Here is a 19,922-nt window from a genome sequence, read left to right as displayed (position 1 = left end):
TGCTGCTGGTTCTTCCTCCCCAGGTGCAGCACCTTGCACTCGCCAGTGTTGAAACCCATCCTGTTCTCATCTGCCCACCCCTGCAGCCTGTCCAGATCTAGTTGTAGCCTGTCCCTCCCTTCTAGCGTGCCCACTTCTCCCCACATCTTAGTGCCATCTGTGAACTTGAACAAGGTGTTTTCACCCCTGTGTCCAAGTCGCTGATGAAGATGTTGAACAGTGCAGACCTGAGGACTGAGCCCTGGGGGACCCCACTGCCCACATCCCTCCAGGGCGAAAATTACCCATTCACCACCACTCTCTGGGTGCGGACCTCCAGCCAACTGGCAACCCATCTGACTGTGTAGGCGTCAATGCAACAGTCTCCTAGTTTTTTTAAATGAGAATGGGGTGAGAGACAGTGTCGAAGGCCTTCCTAAAGTCCAGAAAGACTACGTCCACCGCGACACCTGCGTCGAAGGATTTTGTGACCTGGTCGTAGAAGGCCACCAGGTCGGTCTGACAGGACCTGCCCCTAATAAACCCATGTTAATTGCCCCTAAGCATAACCTCCCCTGCTGGCCCCTCTCAGATGTGCTCCTGGATAATTCTCTCGAAGAGCTTGCCCAGGACTGAGGTAAGTCTAACAGGCCTATAGTTTCCTGGGTCCTCCTTCCTCCCCTTTTTGAAAATGGGGACCACACTGGCCCTTTTCCAGTCCTCTGGCACCTGGCCAGAGCAGCACGAGTGCTCGTAAAGCCGTGCCAGGTGTCCCGCAATGTCCTCTGCTAATTCCCTCAGCACTCTGGGGTGGAGATCATCTGGACCTGCTGACTTGACCACGTCCAGCCCCACCAGAAGTTCCCTAACTAGATCCTCACTGACCCTGGGCCTGGCTGTGCCTCTCCTGAGTCCGTCCTGAATCCCAGTGGTGGGGATGTCCCAGTACCTGCTCAGAAAAATGGAGGCAAAGAATTTGTTAAAGAGGTCACCTTTACCATCTGGTGCAACCACCAGATTGCCAAGTGTGTCCTGCAGGGGCCCCACGTTACCCAGTGCTTTCTTTTTACCGCCTTTGTATTTAAAAAAGGACTTCTTGTTATCTTTGATCTGGGTCGCTAGTCCCAGTTCCGTCTCCGCCTTAGCCTTCCTAATAGTCCCGCTACAGTCTCGAACAATGGAGGTATATTCCTCCTTGGTGATAGCCCCTCCCTTCCACTGGGTGTACACCTCCTTTTCATCTTTCAGGCGTTCCTGAATGCCTTTGGTGAGCCATGGGGGCTTCCGAGCACTCCTGCCCCCTTTGATTCTCATTGGGACTGTCACCCTTTGGGCTCGAAGGATCATCTCCTTAAGGAACGACCACTCTTCCTGGACTCCCAACTCCTCTACCCTCCAGGACCTCAGTTCCTCCCTGACTAGTCTCCTTAACTCATTGAAATCCGCCCTCCTGAAGTCCAGGGCTGCTGCCTTGCTGCAGGCCTTTGACACCCTGCGCTGGATGGTGAATTCCAGCAGGCGATCATCGCTGTCACCCAGGTGGTCGAGAACCCGCAATTCCCTTACCAGGTCATCGCCTGTGGCCAGGACCACGTCCAGCAAGGCATTTCCCCTGGTGGGACTATGCACCTTCTGGGTTAGATGGAGGTCCTGTATCTCGGCTAGGAACCTACGTGAGGGGTCTGACCTGGCTGACTGCTCTTCCCAGCAGATGTCTGGATAGTTTAGGTCACCCATGATGACCACGTCCCTTGACTTAACTGCCTCCACGAGCTGACCTGAGAATTCCCAGTCCAGCTCTTCCCCCTGGTTGGGTGGTCTGTAGTAGACCCCCACCACTAAGTTCCTTTCCCCCTGACCCCCTTGTATTCTGACCCAGAGCACTTCAGTCTGCCCCTCCTCTGACCCCATGCTGTTTGTTGAGGACGTGTATTGTGTCCTCACCCCCATCCTCGGGAAAACTCTGGAAAAAATCATGAAGGATCACATTTGTGGGAGCCCAGCAGGGGAACTAATGCTGAAAGGAAATCAGTATGGGTTCACTGCAGGTAGATCCTGCCTGACACAAAACGCTTAGACGCAGGAGTCGAGGTAGAGGTCATCTCCCTAGACTTTAAGAAGGCCATCGATGAGGTATCGCATTCCGTTCTCATAAATAAACTGAGCAGCTGTGATGTAGATGATTACATGGTCAGGGGTGGTAAATTGGCTGAGGGGTAAAATTATGGGGCAAAGTTAACACAACAGAGGGTAGGGAACGGATCCAGGTGGATCTGGACAGGTGGAAAAATGGGCAGAACAAAATAGGATGCAGTTCAACAAAGACAAATACAAAGTGCTGTACATGGGGAAAAAGAATCACCAACACACTTACAGGCTGGGGAAGGACCTTCTCAGCAGCACAGAAGCAGGAAGGGATCTTGGAGTCATGGTTGACTCCACGATGAACGTGAGTCGTCAGTGTGACGAAGTGATCAACAAGGCTAACCACACTTTATCGTGTATTAGCAGATGCATGACAACCAGGTCCAGGGAGGTGATCCTCCCCCTCTGTGCAGCACTGGTCAGGCCGCAGGTGGAGTACTGCATCCAGTTTTGGGCGCCGCACTTCAGGAGGGATGCGGAGAATCTCGAGAGGGTCCAGAGGAGGCCACTCATATGGTCAGTGGCCTGCAGGCAAGGCCCTACAAGGAGAGACTGAGGGACCTGGATCTCTTCAGCCTTTGCAAGAGAAGGCTGAGAGAAAGGTGACCTTGTGGCTGCCTATAAATTCATCAGGGGAGGGCAGCAGGGAATAGGAGATGCTCTATTTACCAGGGCACCCCCTGGAGTAACTAGGAACAACGGCCACAAATTGATGGAGAGCAGATTTAGGTTGGACATTAGAAATAACTTCTTCACAGTGTGGGTTGCCAGAATCTGGAACGGGCTCCCAAGGGAGGTGGTGCTCTCCCCTACCCTGGGGTCTTCAAGAGGAGCCTGGGCAAGCACCTGGCTGGGGTCGTCTGACCCCAGCGCTCTTTCTTGCCCAGGGCAGGGGGTCAGACTCGATGACCTACTGAGGTCTCTTCCAACCCTAACATCTATGAATCTATACGTGTGCTACAAGTTGTTATACGTTTTTAAATGTTTGCAAATAAGCCAAATCGAAAATGATTTTTACTGGACCTCTGAAAGGACCGAGTTGATTTGTTTCCTTAATGCTTTCACTTGCAAAAACACTCGAAGGCAGTAAGAGCAGACTGCCCATTGGAGAGCCACAGCAAAAGCAAGAAGGGCAAGGGTAAACAGAGAGGCAAGTCGGGGTTGGATAAAAGAGGGGAAACAAGATATTTTAATCTGGATAAGGCAGTGGAGTATCTAAATGTTAAAGAAAAGGATCCAGGTGATGAACAGTAACAATGAACAGAAGGGGAAGAATGGAGACTAAATGGAGATCAGCAAAGGGAAAACGTGGAGCAGATGGGGATAGAAAGGAGGAAAGCTCATGCCAGATGGCATCAATATTTGCTATGGAGATATTGGCAAGATCTTGGGCTAAGAGCAGGGGCAGGGGGCATGAGCTGTGATATGAGTCAACTGCAATGGAAAATAGCATTTGCTTAGAAAGATATGGTATATGACAGAACAGAAGGAAAGAGGAATGATGGAGGAATAACAAAGGAAATCAGGATGGTCCCTGAATTTTCTTAATTTCTCAAAAAAACAAATGAGAAGAACAGATGGAAGGAAGAATCAGTACTTAGGATTGGCCTGAACAGACCAAGCAGGGACGTGAAAGAACCTAGCATGGAGAAAACGTATTTGAAAGCTGAGGAGTTGATTTTTAAGGAGTTAACCATATAAGTAAGCAGGCACTTTTGAGAATGATGCCCCGTGGGTAGAAAGTCAGAATGGGTGACATCTGTGAGGAAATGCACTATTTGAAAGGAATAAGGAAGCCAGGATTTGGAGCGAAGTTCACAGAAGTAGTAATGCACGCCAGGGCAGAGAGCATCAGATGAGGAATGATGGATATCAAAATACGGGCATGTCCATGAAAAAAAAATAGAAACTGCATTTGGTGAAAACAAGGTGAAGAACCTTGTCCAGAGAAGAGAAAAGAAAGTTTAGTCCAGAGTTAAAGAAAAAAAGGAAAACCTGGGCAGAGGGAATAGTCATCAACAGAACTGAAAGAAACAGCAGAAGGAAGATTCGAGCCCTTCAGAAACAGGCACTGTATAGAAGGTGAACTCGATTTGTTCATAGATTTAAAATGGGAGAGTAAGAGCCTGGCATTGCCTACCCTACTATCTCCCCAAGTAGTTAGGGTGGAAAGGAAAGAAAATTAAATGACTTAAAATGACTATGTTGTTATTAAGGAACAGTCAGGAGAAAAGAGTCGAGCTTCAGTTGTAGAAGGGGTGACCAACCTCCAGCACGTGCCACAAATGGCACATGACAGATCTGGGAGGGGACAGACAGCAGGGTGGCAGACAGGGCAGGAAGCAGAAAGCAAGTAGCCATTTGGGCAAGGAAAAGGAATTGGAGTGGACGCAGGGAGGATGCAGGACTAGTTTGCGCCCCTTACAGCAAGGTACCAGTGGAATAGTAACGAATGGTGTTAATTCTTTTTGTACAGAACTAGAGGTCAAGAATGCAAGGAATGGAAAAGGAAGAGAAAGAATAGCAATGGAAAGAAAACAGGAGACGTGTGAAATCCCAGGAAGGCAGGATTGACAGGGCAGCCAAGCCAGGAGTGGCTTCACCATCCTCAGGTCAGGATGAGGCAAGGCTTAATTTAGAAATATTCACAAAATTCAAAATTATATGTTTAAAGAAACGCAAAAGTATTTGAAATTACAGAAATGCATATTTTAAGGTCACTGAAAACCTATACTTCTGCAATGAAAACAAAACCCTCAGTATTTTTTTTATGGCCAGCAGATGGCATACATTACCAAAAAAAGTAAGAAAAATTCACTCCAATATAACAAATGCTGAATGTTCAGAGCAAGAATAATTAAGTTTTAAAACAGTTGAAATATAAAAGTGTGTGAGATCCACACTAGAAACAGAATTTTTCAAATAATGGTTTGATTTGCTTAGAAGTACTTACATCTTAGTTTGTCCAGTATTTTCCCACCACACATGGTTGCTAACATAGCTTTAACTGAAAATACCGTCAACTTCCCATGGCCCTCACTGTAAAGAAATTACATGATAAAATAATTACTATATGGAATGAAAACAAACAGAAAAAATCTTTAAGGGCCATGAAGGGAACACATTAGTGTTAGCTCTTAATACCATTAATTTTTAAAGTATTTAATATTTAATAAGCATAAAAATAGTAACACTTGGTATTTTAAATAAATTAGAACAGCTAATAGGTATCTAATGATAAATCGCATTCTGCTGCGACATTTCTGAAACAGTTCAGAATATGCTCACTCATTACGACAGGTTTCTTGCTTCTACCAGTGGCAAGAATAATGAGTTGGGAATATTCAACGCTTACTTCCCAGAATAAGGATACTCAAGAACTAATATGCTGAAACAGGAGGTAAAGTAACTCATTGCTTGGTGAAAGTTCCAGGATATTCTGGGCACGCCATGTAAAACAGGAACCAACATGGATGGCACGTTTTTCTAATTTAAGCTACCAAGGCTGTTATATTACTGGGAACAGATGGCACAATCAGGCAACCATTTCCTAATGTCGGCATGAGAAATTAATTAATTTCTTATAGAAAAAGTATGAAAAGATTTTATTCTGCCCAGCCGTGGCATTTAGAAATAACCACATAAGGGATCCTTTGTAAAAAGGCACAAATTGTTTTTCAGAAAGGTGAAATGCAAGCAATAATCTGCAATTCAGAGGATTAAACAGGCTCCACAGCACAGTTGGGTCTAAGAACAAAACCACTACTAGTGTGAAGTGTTACAGGGAATTACTTTAGTAGCAAGTAAGCATAAATAGAGTACCAGTGGCAGACATGTAAGTGTGGATGACAAAGGTGTGAATATTGAACTCTTTAATCCCAAATAAAAATATGAAATCTCTGTTCCATAGTAAGTACAATACTTGATAGATATGATACAGCAGCTTAGAAAACATAAGCTAATGTACAAAGGGAAAAGGAAATGAAAAACAAATTTAAGTGGCAATGATGCAAATAAATTATGTAGATTAGTTACAACAAGATGGGCAGTATAGTGACACAGTACATGAAATGTAATTAGTGCTAGCCAAGAGGGAGATTTTCAAAATCACAAGGGATTTTCAATGAGAGTTAAATGACAGCTTGCCATTTGTACCTTGGAAATGTCCTTGGGGATAACCAAGCATATCTGAACGGGATGGAAACTCATGGATGAAAGCAAGTTTCAGGAGCAATAAGAAATAATTGTTCAAAACAGGCACTGCTTTATAATACATTACAACAGCTAGGTAGTGGCCTAGTAACTGAGAGGCGAGCAGCCAGATGAAGAGCTGCAGCATAAGCACGTCAACTGCCAGGTTGCGGAACTGCTTTAAGAGGGGAGCAACCTAGGTTACTCCATAGAAGAGACTTCATCTCCACGCTCAAAGACTGCATCACAGATGTTTAGTCAGAGGCAATGATAGGTTGTCCGGGCTATTTGACTAGAATCAATACGTTCCCTATCCTAGCACTACCTCTTGAATCCTTGAGCGAAGTTCTGCAAGGAGACATGAGCTTTGTTCTCCGTGAAATCATATGAATATGCTTTGTGATGAAAAGGCAACATTATCAGATCATAAATGACCTCTACCAATGGAATACTAAAATCTTCAAAAGTGGGTTCTTTGCAATTCTTCAGATTGTGAGTTTGGACTTGTGTATATGAGGACATTAAAGTAAAGTCAAGTAAGCTACTTCACTATTACTGTGCACTGAGTGTCAACATGAGTAGTTTCTGCAAAACAGCTGGGTGTGCTGCAATTGCATGCCTTCGCTTAACTTCACTGTAATGGCTCAGTGTAAATAAGCCATTTCTGGCTGCAGGGACTGTTATTTTGTTCTGTATTTCTAATAGTACCTAGCAGAGTGGGCTTCCAGTACATGACATGTCCTCCAAGCTACCACAATAAAATGAAAAAATATTAATAACATTGTTAACAACTGATAGCTTCCTGAACAGAAGGTTACGTCCTTCTAACATGGCACTGACCACTTCGTCCAAGTCTGAGGCTTCACCCAGAGCTAGGACACAGGAACACGATGATGGAAAGTCAAATCAGTGCCAGCCAAGGGGCCCTCAGCACCAAGCTTCGGAAATGAAAGAACATCCCAGAGAAGTAGGGCTGGAAGGGGCCTCCAGAGGTCACATCTCGTCTAACTCCCTGCTTGAGGCAGGATCACCCCTATCCAAACCATCCCATACAACCTGTAATCTAAATTCTACATAAGATTACCATCAACCCTGACACAACATGGACATAACACACTAACCTGCCACAGAGAAAGCAGGGGAACCACGGCAGGCAATGTCCTGCTTCTATAAACTGTAGTCAATATACACTCAAAAGATCCCGGGTAGAGGGCCATGCCCCCTGCTACAGAGGAAGACAAGGATCTCCATAGTCCTTATCAATCTGACCGGGGGTAAAATTCCTTCCTGACCCCAAACATGATGATGGGTCTGACCCCTCATCAAAGGGGCAATGTCCTCCAGCCAGGAAGCTTTGGTCCCAGCAGGAGCTGGCTTTGGTCCCAGTAGAAGCATTGGCACAGCCCAGTCAAAATCCCCAGCCTTGGCTGCAGCCAACCTTCAATACCTCTAAGGAAAATTTTTTAAAAATCCTGGCAAGTAGCACCAAGGAGAGAGAGAGAGAGAGAGAGAGAGAGGGAGAGAGGGATGGGCAAGGGGAGGAACTCCCTCCCAGCTCCATGAGGCAACCATCAAAGCCCAGAAGCATGGGACACACCCACGGTAGAACGTAGGCTTTGCTTTGTCTAGATCATCTCCTTTCTCCAAAGTAAACGTATCTAGTTCCTTCAGCTTTTCCTTGTATAGTTTGCATTGCAAAGCCTTTTCATCTTTATTGCTTGCCTCTGTACCCTCACTCAGTTTCTCAATATCCTTCTTTGAGTAGAGAGAAGTAGTCAGCCATCTTAGTCTGGGATGAGGCAGGACTGGACGGCACTTTAAAGACTAACTGAATGAGTATCCAAGACATGGGGGATGATAGTACCAGCACCTCCCATATATCTTGCATGCAATGATTCTGTTAATGCAAACTCCAAACTGCATTTCTTTTATCAACATTAACACCACATTAATGACTCAATTTGAGTTTGTAATTCACTATACCCTCAGATCAGGGATGTCAAACTCTTCCAGGCCACAAAGACATGGGGCTGGTCTGTGGGCCAAATCAGGCCCAGACTGGCTCCGTGCGCCGGATCCAGTGCACAGGGTTGTTTTGGCATGAGCACTTCATGCAGTGCACACCCTGGATCAGCCCTGAACATGTACTGCATGAGGAGCCCATACCAGACCAGTCCTGCACATAGGCTCTGGCACACAAGAACAGTTTGTGGGCCCTATTCGGACTGGCCCCAGAGCAAGCACGTGGACACTGAATGCAGCATGTGCCTGGACCGGTCTTGTGTGCTCCATGCAGTATGTGGAAGCACGGTCTTGGCAGGAGGATTAAGGAGCTTGAAGCACAGGTGGTATTTCTGTCAATTCTTCCTGTGGGAGGCAAAGGTCCAGGCAGAGACCATTGAATCCTGGAAGTTAGTGTGTGGCCGAGACAGTGGGTCAACGTGAAGGCTTCAGCTTCTTTGACAACAGGAGGAGGGGGTTCTTGGGAGGAGGACTGCCATCAAGAGACAGGACTCAGGAAGAGCATCTTTGGGCATTGTCTGGCCGGCCAGCAAGGAGGGCTTTAAACTAGGTTCCACGGGGGATGGTGATCAAAACCCTCCAGCAACAAAGCACAGTCCTGAAGGGAAAGGACTCAATGAAGCAATTCAACTCTGGGAAAGGGCCAGAGAACTACAGGACTGCAACAAGTGGCACAGAATACCGGAAACCCCTGTTGACGCTGAAGGGAAACACCACTGCTGATTTAAATTCATTAAAATTTGTCGAAAGCTGACACACTCTTTATATACCCTGATCTGCAGCCCTTCTTTTTTGCTTACATACACTTTTGTAACCGTCTGGTAACAGGTACACAGACTGAGGCACAGTAGTCATACAGCAGCTGTGCCTTCTTTGTGTCTTCCATTAAATCGTTCACCCTCACTAATGAGCAGTGGACCCACTTTCCTTGATCCTTCTTTTTTGTCCGATATATTTATGAAGCTGCTTCTTACTGCCTTTTAATATGCCTTGCCAGTTGCAGCTCCTTTTTCACCCTTGCCTTCCTAATTTTGTCCCTAAACTTTCTTGCTATTCCTTGGTCTACCTCCTCAGTAATTTGCCCTTCTTTCCTTTGTCTGTATGTTTTTGTTTAGCGGTGGGGGTAACTAAGAAGCACCTCATGTAGCCACATCCGTTTCCTTCGGTTATTCATATCTTTCCATCATGCTGTATTACAGGCTCAACAAGAAGCTACATCCTTTAGGAAGTGCCCCAGATCCCCTGATCTTTAATCTGCCTTACTTACTAGAATCTTACCTATTATTTTCAGTTGAAATCCACTTATCTGAAGCCCAGTATCCTTGTTTTGTTCTTCTCCCTTTCTTAGAAACATGAATATCTATCACATCATGATCATTTCCTCCCATTCTTTCTATTACATTTATATTTGCAACTAATTCTTTAGGGGAACTTTTGAACTCTGTGTCAGACAAAGAAAGGGTCAAAGCCTGAACCATGCACACATTATAGGCACTGGAGATTCTAAAATGAAGCTACATTTTGTGTTTTAGTGGGAGAACCCACTCCACAACGGGATCAACTAGCTCCCCAGTCATAGCACTATTATAAGAAAAAAAGGGAACAGAAAAGGAAAGGTAGGATGGCAAAAAACAAGCAAGTCAAAGAATGATGTGAAAGGTTATAGATGACATGCCAAAAGAAACTGAAGATACTAATTAACTTCACTAACTCTGTAGTGATTGAGAGATCCTGCAGAAATAAAATCTTCTGTCCGAGAAGACTATGAACTAGTCTTAGAAGATGCTGGTTAACCTCTAAATGCGAGAGAGAGGAAGAAAGGCATGCCGAACCAAGCATAAAGGTGAATGTGCATAAACCGACAACAGCTCCTTCTTTGTTACAGGGTGGCATCAAGGCTTAATATCAAAACAAGGTAGCATTAAGAGGACCCTTTGGCCCATATTTTTAATTAAGAAATTACGTAGGTGTATTCGTGCGTGCGTGCGTGCGTGCGTGTTACTAACCTGTCATATGCTGCTATCATGAAGTTAAGAAGAAGGCTGATGGATTGCTCCACGCTGATCTGGTGAGTAGAAGGAAGGCGTTTATTTAGCTGGTAATAGATTGATGAAATGATTGTTTCCAGTCGAGACACATTGATCTCTGTGTTGTGATCCAATGTGTTAAGGCCATTGTCTCTGAAGGCTTCAATCATATTCCAGATATCAACAAGATGAACTAAAGATAAAAGAGAAAGAAATGTAAATATTACATTTTGTAATGTCAAGGTTACTCTTAATGCCACAACGTTTAGATACCACATTAGTTTTCATTATTTTAGAAACAAAGGCTAGTTGCAACCAAAGTTCCAGATGACCTCCGAATAGTCACGATCATAAGCATGCATCAAGTAGCACCACCTTCTCCAAATAGTGCCCATTACTGCGGTCTCACATCCACTAACCCTTCCCTCAGTATTCCTGAGTGCATTGGTGGCAGGACTAAGAAAGTGGGCTTGGTACCCTCTAACCCCTCAGTTTCTCTCTCGCATGTTAGAGAGATTGTTGTTAAAGGGAGGTGGGCAGCGAGTATGAATATTCAGAGTCTACCAGAAAAACTTCAATTAGAAGAAGCCTTCATTTCTTCATCTATCCTCTGCATGTCTACCCACAGGACAGTTTGGCTAGCAGTACCCCAATACTGAAGGGACCTGATATCTTAATTAAAATATGACAGAGTATGGAGGGACAGTCAATGACTTCTTTGCTGAAGTGTATCAGATCTAACCAGGTCAAAGCAATGCTTTGTGACTGAATCCACACCTCCAAGTTGCAGTACAATAAATATCTTGACACATCTATGGGATGCCAGAGATGCAATCATTAGCTTAGCAGAGGGCAATCTAGGGGACCATCTGCCCGATAACTTACAAATCTTTCTGAACACACTGTTTAATCTATCTAGAAATTCCCATCATACAAAGTAAAGCAGGTAAATGATTTATGAAAACTCTTAAATTTGTTTGTTTTTTTTTAAAGAAAATAATCTTTTCACATTTAAATCATGTCAATGTTAATGAAAATTCAAGGAAGAAACCAATAACTTTATGATCTGATTAATATGGAGCTCAATATATTTAAGGTAAAAGTCTACAATCAGGTCTCTTATCAATGTACCATAATAGCGTACATCTCACAACCCCTCAACCTGAAGTTATACCAACTATAAATGCTTCTTGAATAGACAACTAAAAGCATGAACATTTTGCTGAGAACTCGAAAAAGGTTACTTCACAAGTTGAATTAAGACCAAATTGTGACCTTACACAGATACCCAGTCCTTTATCAGAAGGCACAAATTGCATGGATCCTTCATAAACCTTTTAAACAAATTATACACATACCGACTTGTTACCGCTCTAACTGTAATAAACCAAAAGTGCCAATAAGTGAATCCTTAACAAAGAGCTAGATAAAGCCTTTAGCCAAAGATAAGCTTTCTACAATGCATGAAATCCTGACCCACACTCTCAGGTTTATCACACTTCCTAGCCATAACTCTCTCACTTAAATGTGAAACAAGGCAATAATGTCTGGCTGATTCTTCTGAAAAAGAAAGCACTACTGCCAAAAAGCATTTCTTGGGAAATGTGTTCATTGTGATTTGGACTTAAAGTTACTTCAAAGTAACTGAGATCAAAAGCTGGAGATTATTTAGGAAAGAAGTGTGGCTCAATAGATGATTTTGCCTTCTTTCCTTCAATCCTCATAAAAATAAAAAAAAATAACCAGACAACTACAGATATTACTATAAATAAAGAAGAGGAAGGAACACAGTTCTTAACGCAGCACATAATCCTGTGTGAAGTAGGGACTGGAGAATCCAGGATTCCTCTTTGAGGCACCAGAACTGTTAATTAAAGATGCAGCATACTTGGATTTGCCCCAAAAAGGCACCCAGGACAAACTTACCAGGGACAGTAGCTGAGGCTTTCAAAAGAGGACGAATTAGATTTACAAACAGGAATACAGTCTACAATCTTGCAGGAGTAAGTTCATTTTGGTGATATATTGTCAAAATAAAAAGAAAATAGGTACTAATCAAGCTGCTTATGAAACATGGCATAGTTATGACTTACGATTGCATCTCTTTTGCACAAATCTCAGCTTGCAGGCTGTCCGATATGTTGAAAGTCTGATGACATCAAAATTTTGGGCCCCTTTAAATAACAATAAAAATATTCACATTTATTTTTTAAATCTTTTTTCTAATATTCCACTCACCTGCCAAAATAATTTCAATAAATGTCTGTAGCGAAGCAATAGTCTCCATTAGATTTTCCCACTTCCCCACCCATAAGAACAGGAAAATTCTTCAGTGACATGAACATTAATAACATAATATAAACTGGCGTGAATTTAAGACAGCTTAATAATTCACACCTAGCAAACCCATGAGTGTATATAAAAGTCAGCTGAAGTGAACAATTGTAAGGTCTCTCTTGCCAGCACAAGAGTTTTGACATTAAAGTAATCTAACTATAAATGAACGGGGACTACATTTTTTTTTTTTTTAAAAGAAAAAAGGATTAACTTGTATAAGCGTCACAGTGACAAACGATTAGAATAAAAACATCTTAAGAGTTAGGAAAATGATCTAGATTTTTTTCCCCTGTAAATCATAGAAAAGTAGAACTGAGGGGGGACCTCCAGAGCCCACCTAGTCCAACACCCTGCTTAAGACAAGGTCATCCCTATCCAAACCATCCTATACAAATCTATTAGCTAACCTCTTATCTAAACCACCTAGCACTACACAATCAACCTTGTTGCACAGCCAGGAGGCACGGCCCCCTCACCTGCCAGAGGTAAAGCAGGGCGACAATGGTGATGAGCGTTGCCATTTTAAAACCTCATTTACATGATGCCTTCTCTACCGCTCCATTCACTGAACATCTAGTTAACGACTGTAGAGATGAAGCGGCAGAGATAGCAAGCTAGTCTTCTCCTAAGTACTGCACCCACTTGGCAGTGGCAGTCCCTCACAGTGGAGGATGATCACTCCCACGGGTCAAATAAAGGGTGGTAAATGAGTGCACTGATGGCTAAGAAGGCCAGACTCTCTGGCAGATGCCACAGGTAGTGGTTAAAGGGAGGGCTGGACCACAGATTTCTCGGTCTTGGTTCCTTTCCTTCTGTTTCTGTTATTTTTCTGCCTCCAGGGGAAAATGGTTTTCCTCAAAATAAGATGTGCCTTCTCTCACAAGGCATTGCCACGTGGCCCTGTCCCAAGCTAGTTTTTCCCAATTTGTGGCGTTAATGCCACACATCTTAATGTTCACCTTAAGGGTGTCCTTGAAGCATTTCCTCTGGCCCCCGCATGTCCTCTGTCCTTGGCCGAGTTGGGAGTGAAGCAGTTGTGTTGGTATATGAACATCAGACATGTGCACACAGTGCCTCATCCACAGCGCCTGATGCTGAAAAATCAACACTTCCATACTGGTGGTGTTAGCTTTGGTGAGGACTCGAGTATGCCAACGCTAAGGCTCAGTCCCAGGCACTGGCATGCTTGAGAGAAGCAGTTTAGGGCTGTTTGTAGGTCCTCCTCAGCACGTGCAATGACAGCACGATCGTCGGCATAATGAAGTTCTACAATCGAGGCCAAAGTAACTTTGGTTTTGGGTCAGAGGTGGGAGAGACTGTAAAGGTTCCCATCCATCCTGTACTTGATGCCAAAGACTCCCTCCACTAATACCATCTCGGCTGTGACTTTTAATGGTTCAAGCCTGGTGCACTTGAGGTAGCTGTATTCCAGGGTTTCCCTCAGACCACAGAAGAGTCTGTAAAGTGTGCCAGGTACATACTTGTCATTCCATCCAGGAAGAGCACACACCAACTGCTGAAACCTCCTTAGCCTGACGAAGGGTTTTTGAACCCGAAAGCTCGCTTAATAACTATTCTCCAACTATTTGGGTTGGTCTAATAAAAGATATCAGATTCACCCAAGGAACCTTGTCTGCCTATGTCCTTAGACCAACACGGCTACAACCTACACCCAGGTACATACTTGCACTGACACCTCTGCAACAAGCTGCCAGCCTAGATCCCCAGTGACTCATGGGATAAAAGAGGAATATAGGCAGGTCCACCAGGGACCCTCACCCTCAGTGAAAGTGTCCCACCATTTGGTGTCTGGGTGGTTTGGTATGGAACATGAGTGTGTAGACCTGGAGACTATGGGCTGTCTGGAGGTGGACTGGTTTCACATCCCCCACCCTACTGAAGTATCCAACTGAAGAAGTGCAGTAAAGAGCACTGAGGCGCCTGGGAAGGCAAGGACCCCACAACAAGCTCTGGAGGGCTGGGGGATGTGATCAGGCAGGGACTGCCCTTACATAAGACCTGCTGGATGTAGGTGGTAGCCTTGACCTCCTGGAATAAATGGCAGGGCATAGGAAATATGGGCAGCTCCATGTGCCAGACCAGCACAGAGGAATGGGCCCACCTCAGCCTGGCAAAGTCCAGGAGGTCCCTGGTACAAGTGACACTGGCCAGGACTATCCTCCCGTGTACCAGAGAGCCCAGTGTTGGGCAACAAAAATGGTTCAGGGGCTGGGGAACATGGCTTATGAGGAGAGGCTGAGGGAACTGGGCTGATTGAGTCTGCAGAAGAGAAGACCGAGGGGGATTGAATAGCAGCCTTCACCTCCCTGCAGGGGGGCTGCAAAGAGGGTGGAGCTGGGCTGTTCTCAGTGGGGACAGATGGCAGGACAAGGAGCAGTGGGCTCAAGCTGCAGCAAGGAAAGTTGAGGTTAGAGATTAGGAAAAACTCTCTCAGTGAGGGGAGTAAAGCACTGGAACAGGTCACCCAGAGAGGTGGTAGCATCTCCATCCTTGGAAGTTTTGAAGACCCAGGTAGACAAAGCCTAGGCCGGGATGATGTAGTTGGGGCTGGTCCTGCTCTGAGCAGGGGGCTGGACGAGAAGTGATGTCCTGAGGTCCCCTCAACCCTCATTTTCTCTGACTATGATTCTAGTTCTGGGCCATTATGTGCAGGCAGGCAAAAAAGCACTGGGGATAGTTGCATAGATTTTGGTACCAGGTCTCCTAGCCTCTGACTTACAATCATTTTAACTATGAGAATGACCAACACCAACCAAAGGCACCTCGTAATGAAGCCTTCTTCAAAAATGCTCACTTAGCATTATAAACAAGTCTATCATGGGAATGACTTGTTGACAGTATGAATTTAACCCAGATCAATTAACTGACCTCTTGCAATTGTTCACCTGTGCATGCCTGCTTAAGTCTTCTAGGACGCTGATAAACCCCGGAAGGAGTATAGGTTGTGAGGTTATCCTGCCTTTGTGAAACCACTTCTCAAACTTGATGGCTTCCTGACAAAGGGCTTGGACAGATATTCGGTTTCACTGCTCTCTCTGGACAAACTACGAATGTACAGAGCTTTGTAATTTCTCTCCCAGCGTAAAAGTGGCCACTCGGGGAGAAAAATAACCTGGGAACAACCCGAGTGAAAGGGCTTGCCAGAGAATATGTCTCAAGAGACATAACTTTTGTACAGGCAGCGGACATAAAACCGACCTCTGCAATCCCAGTGTGCTTTGCTTCTACCTCCTCCCACAGGGGAGGGAAAGCGTGTGCCAGTCTCAGCCAAGCAGGGAGCAGAACCGGTCTCACCGAATGCTCTGGGCTGGAAAAGTGCAGTGCTGAACTGCCAAGGGGTGTGCTCTGCTCCTGGCTTGTTATCTGCCTGACTCATGCTGCAGCACTTGGGTGCAGTGCAGGGAAGCATATGTCCCGCTCAGCCTTAGCTGGGCTCCAACACAGCATAGCACTCGTGGCAAAGTGCATGGGAAAGGGAAAGGCTGGAGGACCCTTCTGTGCATGGCACAGACCCCACCCCCACTGTCGCTGACCCTGACGATCTCTGCCTACATTCATTAAAAAAAAAAAAAAAGAAGAAGCCTACAAAGCAGTCTGGGCCACATGCACCAGGGACCCTGGGCAGCCCAGCATTCGCAGTGGTGGCTTTTTGCTTCTCCATCTGAATTTCTGTACAGGTAAGTTTTTCTCTCAGGATAACAAACCTGGGAGCGCTGTCCTGGACGATGTGAATGTGTGTACGCAGCCAAAGTGGATAATCAAACATCTTGTTGCCCACCTAGCATGATGTACTGTATTTGAAATGATTTGCACTATGTAATCCATAAAATAGACAGGAATCCTACACAGGCTAGTGCAACAGCTCTCAGCTTCATGACATCCCCACCCTTCCATTTTCAGATGGTTCATGTGGATGTCCCAGCCTGTCCCTGTACCATCCATGAATATCATCAGACAAGAAAACAAAAAGAAATCTCTTTCTATACTTGTACTGGGTGGAAAGCAGCTTGCACAGGACAGTAACCCTCCTGTTCGCATTGTGCTTGGACAGGGAGTACATGGACCTCAACCGTTTAAAGTGTGGAAGTGAAGGCTGGCGAGCAGTATCATGGGTACATGTTGACATGCAGCTTGAGTCCCGCACATGTACAGTCACCGAGTTCAATGTATAAGCTTCTAATCTTGCTTGTAACTGAATTGTAATCTTTGTAATCTATTTATAGGCACCTAGAAAACAACATAAGTAAACAGCCGGAGTGGATTTGTCATTAGCAACTCAGGTCAAACCAATCAAACTTACTACTGGGACGGGGTAACAGACCTTGTGGATGGTGGAGAAGCAGTAGCTGTGCTGCATCTCCATTTTAGCAAGCCTCCAACCCAGCAGCCACTCCAACCTGGCACTGTGCTTCCAACCAGCAGCCTCTCTGACTCAACGCAGAATTGCCACCAATGTCCCAGCTCCATGGGCTGGATGACAACATTTGGTGGGCTGGATCTGACCCAGAGACCATAGGATGCTGACCCTGATACAGGGGTTTCAGCAGAGCCCAAAATAAATATGAATTAGCAATGTACTTCTTTTGTGGAAGAAATCAGCACTGCACTGGTATACATGAACAGGCATGTCCTATATAAAAACCGTGGGGTAAATCCATCGCTCTACTCGACACTGGTAAGGCCTCCGCTAGAGCACTTGGCCCGTTTTGGGCACCGCACTTCAGGAAAGATGTGGATCAGTTAGACAGAGTCCAGAGGAGAACAACAAAAATGAGCAGAGATCTAGAAAACATGAACTATGGGAAAAGATGGGTTTATGTTGGTGCAAAGGAGACAAGACTGAGGGGAGTCACAGCAATCTTCAAATACGTAAAAAGATTCCTGTGAAGAGGAACAAGAGTTTATATAACCATCGCTTCCTCTAAACACAGGGCAAGAACTAGTGGGCTTAAAACTACAACAAGGGAGACCAGAGTAGACAGTAACAGAAACTTTCTAACTGTAAACTGAGTTAAGTACTGGAACAGGTTACTGAGGACACTGTGGAGCCTCCATCATTGAAGGTTTTTAAGAGCAGATCAGACAACTGCTTATGGAAATGGCTTGGATATGGTGGGGACAGGGGAAGGACTAGATAGCTTACTGAGGTCCTTTCTTTATTTTTCTAGGATATTAAACCTTCAAGTCATTACCACCAAATGAAGAGATCAGAATCTGTCTTCTAGTAAATATTCTCCAGCTGGCTGCAGCTCCTATTCTCTAGGGTGGTATGAGTGGCAATTTCTCCTCATGGTTAACAAGGGCTCCTGGTTGAGATAACAGGGAAAGAACATATCCAAAACCTGCGCGCTCTTCTGTTGAGATTCTCAGCTACGTGCCAGCGTACGTGAATGCTAAGACCTCTTAAATAAACTGCTGCTACTGCTTTGAATTGCACAAAGACATTCAAATGCTGTAGAAAGTCCAAAGGGCAGATCCTAGGTACTGCCTTGGGGTGGATCCAGGGGTGGATCCGGAGGGAGTTCAGTAAACACAACTGCACTCCCCCTTTTAGACCATGCTGCAGAAGCAGCAGCCAAGGCCTTTTAAGTCCCCGAATCAGGTAAGAACCAACCCCACAGCCCCTTGCCCTTGCCAGCGCCCCTCATTCCCACCCCACCAGCCCTGCTGGTGCCCCTCACTCACAATCCGCAGGCCCCTGCACCCCCCACCACAGTCAGAGGGAGCCCCCAGCTGCAAGGGCTACAGGGCTAGGGCCAAGGACCGCGACTCTCTGGCCCCCCAGGAGTGCCTGAGCCCCAGCTGCCACCCGTCTCACTCTGCCCTCCTGCACCAGGTCCCACCCGCTGGCAGCAGCGCAGGGAGCCCCAAGCCCGCAGAGGGCAGCCTGCATCCTCCCCCAGACCACACACAAATCTGGGGAGCACATGCCCCCCCATGTCACCTCCCTGGGAATGTGCACAGTGGCAGGCAGCCGCCCCCACCCCCGGGCCAGCCACCCATGGCTCCATTCTGCCCCCGCATGGCCACGCATTCCTGTCCCAACCCCCATGCACCTCCCTGGCTGGGTAATAGGGCTGTGCAAAATAATGCCCGGTGTTTTGTTTCAAAGCTGTTTTGATGCATTTCGAGCTCGAAACAGCGAAATCAAAATGAAACAAAAGCCTTTGAAACAGCTTCAAAACGAAACAAAGGCACTCGAGACATTTCAAAAGTTTCAAAATGTTTCAAGTTTCAAAGCCAGGCTTACTGACTTCAGCGCTGGTCCCAGCCGGCAGCAGTAGCCTCCTGTCATCCGGCAGCCAGATCAGGGCCTGCCTGCACCCCCCAGATGGCTGCAGGGGCTCTGCTGGACTGCTCCTGGGGGTGCGGGCCCCCGATCTGCCTCCGAGATCACAGGAGGCTGGTGCTGCCGCCTGAGGCCAGCGGCAGGCAGGCCCAGAGCAAATCAGCTCGTGCAGGGACCCGCCCCCACCCCAATCCCAGGGTGGGTGCAGGTCCCCACACAAGCTGATTTGCCCTGGGCCCCGCACCCTCCTCGGGCCAGCTCCAGTACGGGGGCCAAAGGCATATCAGTTCACGCGGGGAGCCGCCGCTGCCCCGATCGCCGATTGAAGCAGAACAGTGCTGTTTTGCACAGCCCTACTGGGTAGCGCTCCCAGCCCCGACCCTGCCCTGGCCCCCTCCCTCCCATTGGTGGCCTCAATCTACCTTCCCCCACCCATAGACTTATCTGGACGGAGCTGTGGAAGCTGCTCTCCATGCTGCCATGTGCATGTGTACAAGTGCTCATGCAGGTGGCACCACCTGCTTGATCACCCACCTCCTGCTCCCCCCAGCCCCAAGCAGCCCCTTGCAGGCTGGAACTCTACCAGCCTACAAGGGGAAACCCGCTGTTTCACGAAGAGGAGAAAATATGTATGACATCATAATTATTTGCATTGAGCAGGAGGATGAGTTCCTCCTGCTTATTCCCCAAGCTCCTGGCATTTGTGTACAGGCAAGCAAGTGCCCCCTGGGGGGCTCCTTCCTTGCCCACAGATTTTGCCAGGGCTGGGGCAGGGGTGGGCTCCCTGAAGCGCCGTGATCCGCTGGCTTTGCAAGGATTGCTCAGCGGGCCAGCAGTGGCGGTAGTGCCCCCGTCCCCCAGCGGGCTTAGTTTAAAGCCCGGTGGAGCAGGTCAGCCAGTCTGGCTGAGAA

The 19,922-nt window shown here is 46.3% G+C and overlaps 1 protein-coding gene across 14 annotated transcripts in view; it reads right to left on the bottom strand.

The window, feature by feature from the left end:
* DTNB (dystrobrevin beta) overlaps positions 1–19,922 on the bottom strand; it is a 299,067-nt gene that overhangs the window by 242,982 nt on the left and 36,163 nt on the right. For 13 of the 14 annotated variants that reach the window (XR_003096007.1, XR_003096008.1, XR_003096009.1 and 10 more), the window contains exons 3-5: positions 12,458–12,538; positions 10,344–10,557; positions 5,078–5,163 (exon numbers count right to left, since the gene is read on the bottom strand). Coding sequence is in view for 11 of the 14 variants with exons in the window: in XM_025214126.1 (XP_025069911.1) it covers positions 5,078–5,163; positions 10,344–10,557; positions 12,458–12,538 (381 nt within the window). In the remaining 3 variants the exon portion in view is untranslated. Of the gene's footprint in view, positions 1–5,077; positions 5,164–10,343; positions 10,558–12,457; positions 12,539–13,660; positions 13,872–19,922 lie in introns of those variants that run through there. The other variant, XM_025214134.1, reaches the window with a different exon arrangement.

The sequence above is a fragment of the Alligator sinensis genome, unplaced genomic scaffold (assembly GCF_000455745.1).
Source record: "Alligator sinensis unplaced genomic scaffold, ASM45574v1 scaffold8_1, whole genome shotgun sequence".
Classification (NCBI taxonomy): Eukaryota; Metazoa; Chordata; order Crocodylia; family Alligatoridae; genus Alligator; species Alligator sinensis.
This window is presented reverse-complemented; position numbering and strand designations above follow the sequence as displayed.